This window comes from Cinclus cinclus, chromosome 7, assembly GCF_963662255.1.
Source record: "Cinclus cinclus chromosome 7, bCinCin1.1, whole genome shotgun sequence".
Lineage (NCBI taxonomy): Eukaryota > Metazoa > Chordata > Aves > Passeriformes > Cinclidae > Cinclus > Cinclus cinclus.
This window is the reverse complement of record NC_085052.1, coordinates 21,636,274-21,643,926: the sequence shown is the minus strand read 5'-3', so window position 1 is coordinate 21,643,926 and position 7,653 is coordinate 21,636,274. Positions and strand designations below refer to the sequence as shown.

The 7,653-nt window shown below is 42.5% G+C and overlaps 1 protein-coding gene across 1 annotated transcript; it reads left to right on the top strand.

Moving 5' to 3' along the window:
• The first annotated feature begins 338 nt into the window (after window positions 1-338).
• On the top strand, window positions 339-6,418 carry COMTD1 (catechol-O-methyltransferase domain containing 1). Its single transcript, XM_062496735.1, has 7 exons — window positions 339-420; window positions 1,718-1,842; window positions 2,823-2,928; window positions 3,690-3,808; window positions 4,070-4,124; window positions 5,468-5,601; window positions 6,266-6,418. Exons 1-7 carry the CDS (start codon window positions 339-341, stop codon window positions 6,416-6,418), a joined length of 774 nt encoding a protein of 257 aa, XP_062352719.1.
• Window positions 6,419-7,653: the final 1,235 nt, after the last annotated feature.

Here is a 7,653-nt window from a genome sequence, read left to right as displayed (position 1 = left end):
TGCAGTGAAGCTATACCAGAACCAGCCTCTGATGAGGTGGTAGCAGATCTCAGGCGCTGTCTTTGTCACTCTACGCACCACAACCGAGTATGTCACCGAGAGGAAGGCGCACACAACCTCCCGCGGGTGACCCACCCGCTCGCCACCCCAGCCGAGCCCATCACTGGGCACGGCGGGGCGCGGGGACCGTAAGAGACGCCGAGACGAGCCCAAGCGCCGCCGGGCCACCACCCAAGGCCAGTGCGGCCCCGCCCTCCCGGGGCGGGCGGAGCGCGCCCCGTGGAACCGGCCGGGCAGCTCCGCTCCGTACTGCCGCGCCGCCCGCTCCCGACTCCAAAATGCCGCTTCTCAGCGTGCCCAAAGAAGTGGCCGTCGGGACGGCGATGCTGGGGGTCGCCTTTGCCACGGGCATGCTTGCAGGTAAGCGGCGCCCCCCAGGCCCTGCCCCATACACGGAGACCTAAAGGCTGCGCCTTCCTCGTGTCCCCACCGGGGCCGGGGCGGGAACCGCTGCGCCCGGGCGGGTCCCTCCCAGGGCGGGCAGGAGTCCCCGCTGCGGGTCCTGCCCGGCGGCCGTCGGGGCAGCAGACCCCTCGGGGCTGCCCTGCGGGCAGGGATTTATTTTGCTGAGCTGCGGCAGTAAATACACTGATGTTCTTAGAGCCCCAAGCCGCTCCCTATAATCCAGCTACCGCAGTGTGGGGCCGGGCCAAGGTCCCAGCGAAGGCGAGGACGCGCTCCCCGCCCGGACCCCTGCCTGCATTTGTTTGGCCAGCCCGGAAAGGCCGGGAAGTGGTCCTTGCGCACAGCATTGTTTTCTGGAAGCAGTTTCGCTTTCATTCCCCGGGGGCAGTGGAAGAACGAGCCCACCATCCAGGAAAGGAAGGAGACTGGTGTTGGGGTGGTAACGCGGGAACTTAGTTACTTACAGTTTGACTTAAGGCAAGTTGTTGAAATAACCTACATCTCAGCGCGATCTTCTGTAAAACAGAACCATTAACAAAAAATAAGCCCCTTGAAATAAAAGTGTTCTGTAGTAACAAATGACCACCAGGAGATATGGAAATGAAACTGTTCTTATTTCTTCAAAACAGTTGATCCATTTTGGTAAAAGAAACATTGGGCATGAAAGCTGCAGTTAGTTCTGTATTTGACTAGACATGTACTAATCCTTAAACTTCAACTTTGAGCACCTACTTTGTCTGCATACTGGCTTCATGCTAAACAAGCCATTGAGCAATACCACATTTCCCCTGGCTAGAGGGCAGGCAGTGTCATGAGGGGAGCACAGGGTTTGAGAAGACACATCAGCTGATGGGCCTAAAACCCGGCAGCCTCTATTCATCTGGAAAACAAGGGCCACAGACTAAGAAAATTGTGCACCTCATTCCTGTTTCTCTCTTTAAACTTGCCCTTTTGAGTTTCGATGGGGTTACTTCTCCTGTGAGATTATGGCAATTTGTAACCATCACACTGGTCACTGAACAACACAGTACTGAAGCTTTTCCCCATCAGCCTTGGAAGGCCTGGGCTGGACATTTTAGAGTCTAAAAAGGAGAAGGGTTAAAAAAAAGATATCTGGTTGTCCAGATAGATTTCATTTCTACGGCTATTTTAGAGCAGAGAACTTTTTAACCTTTAGTTATACTTCAATACTTACTTTATTTAAAGCAGCAATAACTGAAAAGTATAAAAGGTATTACTTATTTTTCTGTAGGTAGAAGATACCCATCTTTAGTTTTTGGGACACCGAGTGGTATGATGGGGAAAAACAGTCCTCTCCGGCAATACATGCTGGATCACTCTTTGCGGGAACATCCCATTCTAAAGAAGCTGCGTCTGGTCAGTATGACACCTCGTCCTGAACTGCTGGGGTCCTGCTCGCATTTCCTTCCTCCATCTCCTTTGCATACCCACTAGAGGGGTCTTTCATCTGGTAATATTCAGACTCTTCAATGTTCAGGGCTACCTATATGACTATTTGATAGTATGGGCATACATTTTAGACATGCCTTTCTATCCTTGGCTCACATGTGTTAGGTCTGCACTTGATTTGAACAGATGACTTCTGTTCATTTTGGTTGGGATATAAGGAATCTGTAGCTCAGAGGGGCGATGGCCTCCATCAGGCTCCAGTGTCAGAGATGAAACCAGACATCTTGACTCAGGTTTGAGTCATTTCAGGTGAGACAAACTGTTCTTGTATAAAAGAAATTAAGTGCTAATTGCTGGAACAGATTGGTTGGAATGATCCCTAGCAAAAGAAAGGAAATTGGACATACTTTCCCTTCAGCTGTCATGGCACAGCCCTCCTTCTCCCATTGCCCATTCCTCAGTGCCAAGAGCCCTTCCAGCCTGGGATGGGCACAGCTTCTCCAGGTTTGCACTGCGTAGCCAGGACTATGGGGTCTGACCTTTGGCAGACATGAATCTAGCAGTTCATTTAATCGTTCTACACATCTTGAAGGAATTACATGTGTTTGTGTAAATTGACAGAAATCAAGGACTTTCACAGTCAAAGTTCCTCTATGATTCTTCATTAGTTACAAATAATGCTGAGTTTGCCATAGCCATGGTAACTTTGGAGCGTACTACTGCTTTGAATATCCACTGCTTATGATGCACATAACATCCTCCTTATTTATAGTTAAATTCAAACCAATTTCTGGCTCATTGATGGAGCACAAAGTGATCTAAAATGAGAAGACAGAGGTATCTGTTTTTCTGGGAGTTTCACTGGAATTTTTTTATTTAGGAAATTGGTTTGGTAGATTTGTTTTTTGTTTGATGTGATGTGTTGTTTTATTTTTCCCCTTTTCTAGCTCACTGCTGATCATCCCTGGGGCAGAATGATGGTGTCCTGTGAGCAGGCTCAGCTTATGGCAAATTTAGTCAAACTCATTAAAGCCAAGAAAGTTATTGAAATAGGTGAGTGTCACTTTGTAGTAAAATAAAGACTATCATTCTAAAAATAAAGCCATGTTTAACATAAAATATCCAAATGCAGGAAGGCACTGCATACCTGTCAGCAACCAGGTGGGCAAACTGCAGCATGAAAAGGTGTGTCTCATTTACACATGGTTGCCACTTTGTCTAACTGTGCTTTCAGTAGTTCTGGCATCAGCATGGATGGCTCATCAGTTCTGAGGCAATCTGAAAAACTGAGCTAAATAGATCTCTTGAGTCTTCAGCAGTTACAGGACAGGGTATATTCTGTCCTTCCTGTATCAGTTTCTTGCCAGAAGAAGACAATTTTTCTGCACAGACCCTGTATCAAATCCACTTTGCTTGGTGCACCTATATCACCAGGATGTCCTAAAAGATAGACTGATGCTGAGCAGCCAGGTATGGGTTCCCACCATCTTCATTCTTGGCCTGGCTGTTACAATTCCCTGGTATTTTGCTGCTCACCCAACCTCTCTGGGTTACACATGCAAGACCAGACTGCTGTGTCTGTCCATGAGCCTTTTAGCTCATTGAACACTGAAGTTTGCTAAAAGATTGATTTAAAAAAAAAAAATTCCTCTCAACCTACCATTACATTAAAATGGAAGGAAAAATGAAAAATCTTTACTGTCTATTAACAAATTGCCATCCTTGATTCCTTTGGGGATTTTATTCCTGAAGAGAGCCCTGTAGTACTCTTTTCACAATGTAGTAAGTGTTGATGTCTCTTGTGATATTCCTAGGTGTTTTCACAGGTTATAATGCCTTGAATATGGCACTTGTCCTGCCAGATAATGGCCGAGTTATTGCTTGTGATGTAAATGAGGACTATGCCAAAATTGGAAGGCCACTGTGGAAGGAGGTAAGCAGCATCTCCTGTACACATTGGGGACATCTGCCTTTACATGTGAAGAGATTTTGGTATTTTAGACTTGCACATTCACACAGAAGTATTCTTAGCATTAAAGTAGGCTGATAGAGTTCAGTTTGGGAAGAAAAATATGTGGTGTTTGGAACCTAGAAATAAAAGGAAAAGTATATGAACCCAGTCACTCCCTCAGTACAGCCTACTAATAGGTTATTTCTTGACCACTTTTATCAACACTGTTCTTTTGCATCTTAGGCAGGAGTAGAGCATAAAATTGACCTGCGAATTAAGCCAGCAATTCAAACACTTGGTAAGTATCCTGAAATAACAGATTGTTTCCCTTTCCCTAGAAACAGAAGAGGGGTACAATAGTGATGAAATTTAAGACCAGATATGGTTGTGAATGTGATCCCTTTTGCAAATAGGGAGGCAGTTTCTCTTATATTAAAAAGTAAAAATCTTTAGGAGTTCAGTTTTCCTGCCTAGTAGTAAAGAGGGAGAAAATGCTTGTCCTATGTAGTGGGCTGTACTGTTCACATACCTGTCCTGTCCATCACTTTGTTTAATCTATCAGGTACTATTGTCAGCTGCTTCTGGGAAAGCTGATTAAAACAGATTAATTAGACAAAGCCAAATTTCTCTTATCCATTGTCCATTCTAAGCAAGTATTCCTTTGTTAAGAGAGGAGGAGTTCCCTGAAAGGGCTGAGGTGCAGAAAAAATTCAGAAGTCAATATATAACTTAGGCTGAATTGTGTTCAGAGAAGTTCAAATTTAGGCTGTGCCAAAAGCATGCAAGGCTTCTGTGAGGCAATGACTTTTCTCATTCAAGGAAAGAGAAAATGTGGGGCAGAGAAAATACTAATAAATGTACTGAAAATGCAAGAAATTTTCTAGGATTGTTTGATGCAGAAGGTTTCCAGCAAAGGTGTTTAACAGATCCATTGATAACCTTGTATTACTTTCAAATCCATCCTTTCTAAAGAGGCAGATATAAGCAGCTTGCTGGTATGTGCATTCCTTGAAGTCTGTCAAACTGCTTTATCCAGACAGTGCTTCAGACAAAAAGATCTGCTGGCAGAAGCTAAGTGCAGGTTAGAGTGGTGGCAGAGGTCCTTAGGAGACAGCAGTCACCTCCTCTGCAACTGGCAATTTGGGATCAGTCAATGAGTCTTTTTAGAAGAACTTAAAAGTGAATTCTAGCTTGCCTTGGCCCAGAGAGGGACTACTTTCAGCACTTTTTTGCTGTAAGTATCTCTGACAGGGTTCGTTCATGACCTAGGAGAAAAATTCTAATCCATTCAAGAAAACAGTTCTCAGCTCTAAAGAAAGCTGAAGGTGTAGAGTGTATCCAGTTTCAAAGTGCTTGACTTGTTTTTACTGTACCTTTCAGCAGTCCCAACTGTATCCTTCAGGTCTGGAGCTGCTCCACAAACTCCTAAGCATGCAGAACTCAGTCACTGCATGTTTTATGGCATACATAATGTCTAGATTGGTTTCTGTGGGATAAGCCTTTCTAGTAATTACCTGTGGAGGAAGAGGCTGCCTGGTCAAGGCAGCAGAAAACATTTTATGAGAACTTTGACACAAATGGATTACTTCCTCCTGCACAGCGCTAACCAGGGTATAACAACTCACTTTGTTGCTCATCTAGATGAACTGTTGGCCAATGGAGAAGCAGAAACCTTTGACTTTGCTTTCATTGATGCCGATAAAGAAAACTACAATGAGTACTATGAAAAATGCTTGCGCCTCATAAAGAAAGGGGGATTAATTGCTATTGATAATGTAAGTACTGCAGTTCTGATGGTAACAGGCAGTTACTGCTCCTGGCTGTGGGAAAAGAAAAAAAAGTCATGGTGGAATTCTAGTAATGTGACTTCTGACCTGCAGTTAGGTTGCTAGTTGTGATATGTTTATTCCACATAACACAAACAAAAAGAAAATTCAACATAAACTCTTTAAGTAAGTTATAGAAAACACTAATAGAAAACATACACATTTTTTTTGTTATTCGTTACAGAGAATGCTCTGTATTATTCTGGTTTGTCGTGTAGTACATTTATACTATGTACAGTACTTACACAAGATCAAAAGTAGTACTTTTAATCAGTAACTATTAATAAGTTATCGATTAATTACTTTTATAAGAAACAAAGATGTTAAACTTCAGGTACCTTCAGGGTTATGTTGTAGGGGCTCTTAAAAAACTTGTATTTCAAGACATCTTTTATTTTAGTTTCAAATCTACAGTAGAAGTATACTTAGCAAGTTCTGTGGACACTCACTCCCACTTGTTATGAGAGTTTCATGTCAGAGACCGTTAGATGTCTGAAATACAACATATAATATTAATCTCTAAAAAATATACAGGAACTTTTCCAAAGCTTCCTTTGTGGTCCAAGGACCATACTGGAAGAAAGGAGGTGTATCATATTTCTTTTTTCAATAGGTCTTTTGGAATGGAAAGGTGCTAAAACCAAGGAAGAATGACTTGGCAACGCAGAGTATCCACCGCCTCAATGAGAAGCTTCTCAGAGATGCACGGGTCAATATCAGCATGCTCCCAGTGGGGGATGGAGTCACATTAGCATTCAAGTTGTAACTCAAGGAAGCCCAGCAGATGGGAAATAGCAATTAGCATCAAATCATCAGGAAAAATGAAAGTGGAACAGTATGAAAAATTTCATTTAACCTATATCTCCACTGGATAGCATAGCCCGGGAAAGTAGATTTTAGGAGCAGAAGGATCCTAAGGGCAGCAAAGTAGGGAAGAGAGATGTATTATGAGATCTACTATGTTTTCTTACTTTAATTGTAATAAAGTAAGTAAATTTATATTAAATTGTTCATGTAATACAGTGGTTGAAAAACTCCCCCTCTATAGATTGTCCAAGTGACTCAATACAACAAAGTAATTTTCTGTCCTGGAAGAGCCTCTTGAGCAGCAAAATAACTAGTCAGTACCATCAAAAGGAAAAAAATGTGCATTTTACTAATGTTTATAGCCATAATAAAAAAATGGGTTTTTAAGGAAATTACATCAAGGAGATTGCTAGCCTTCTCAGACTAAAAATGTTGTAAGTCATTCCTTACCTTTGAAGGGTACTACAGAACAAGCCTCAAAAAGACATCATCTGAAAAAAAAATATTCTTTTTAAAAGCTTGCCGAAGGACAAACAATATTCACAGTACAGTAACTGTATTCTCTAAAACCTTTGTGCACAAGGACTGGATTTCTTTAAACTAGGTAACAGTGCGGGTGGATTTTTTTTTTAAGTCAGAATGAGGAAAAGTAAATGGGCAAAAAGTAAACCACAACAATTCTCCATCTTTCCTGTGTCACTCCCCCTTGGCCCCTTAAAGAAGCAACTTGCTGGCTGCTTGTTTCCTAAGAAGTTGCAAGCACAGAGTATTGGTGGCAAGCCAGAAGGATTATGATTGTATGCAGATGCAACAGCTGTTAACTAGCATTTAAAATCATTATTGGAAGCAGAGAGTCCCTTTACTAGGCAGCATCTAAGTAAATTTCAGCCTGCAATTCTTTATTACAGATAAAAATCGATTAAATAAGAAACTGAAAGTAGGATTTTCAGACAAAAGCCTCACTGGGAACTGGTCTGGGGGACTGATAACACTGCAAGGGTATCATATGTATAGAAGAAAGATCTGCAGTTTTGTTGACGTCATGAAGGGAAGCTGCATCAGAGAGAATCTGATACAGATTCTGAATCTAAGAATCAGAATCTGAATCTAAGAGAATCCATTTGCTTAAAGAATGCACTTGAATAACTCGAGGCACTGGGGGACAAAGATTTCAAGTCTCAGAATGTTTAAAAC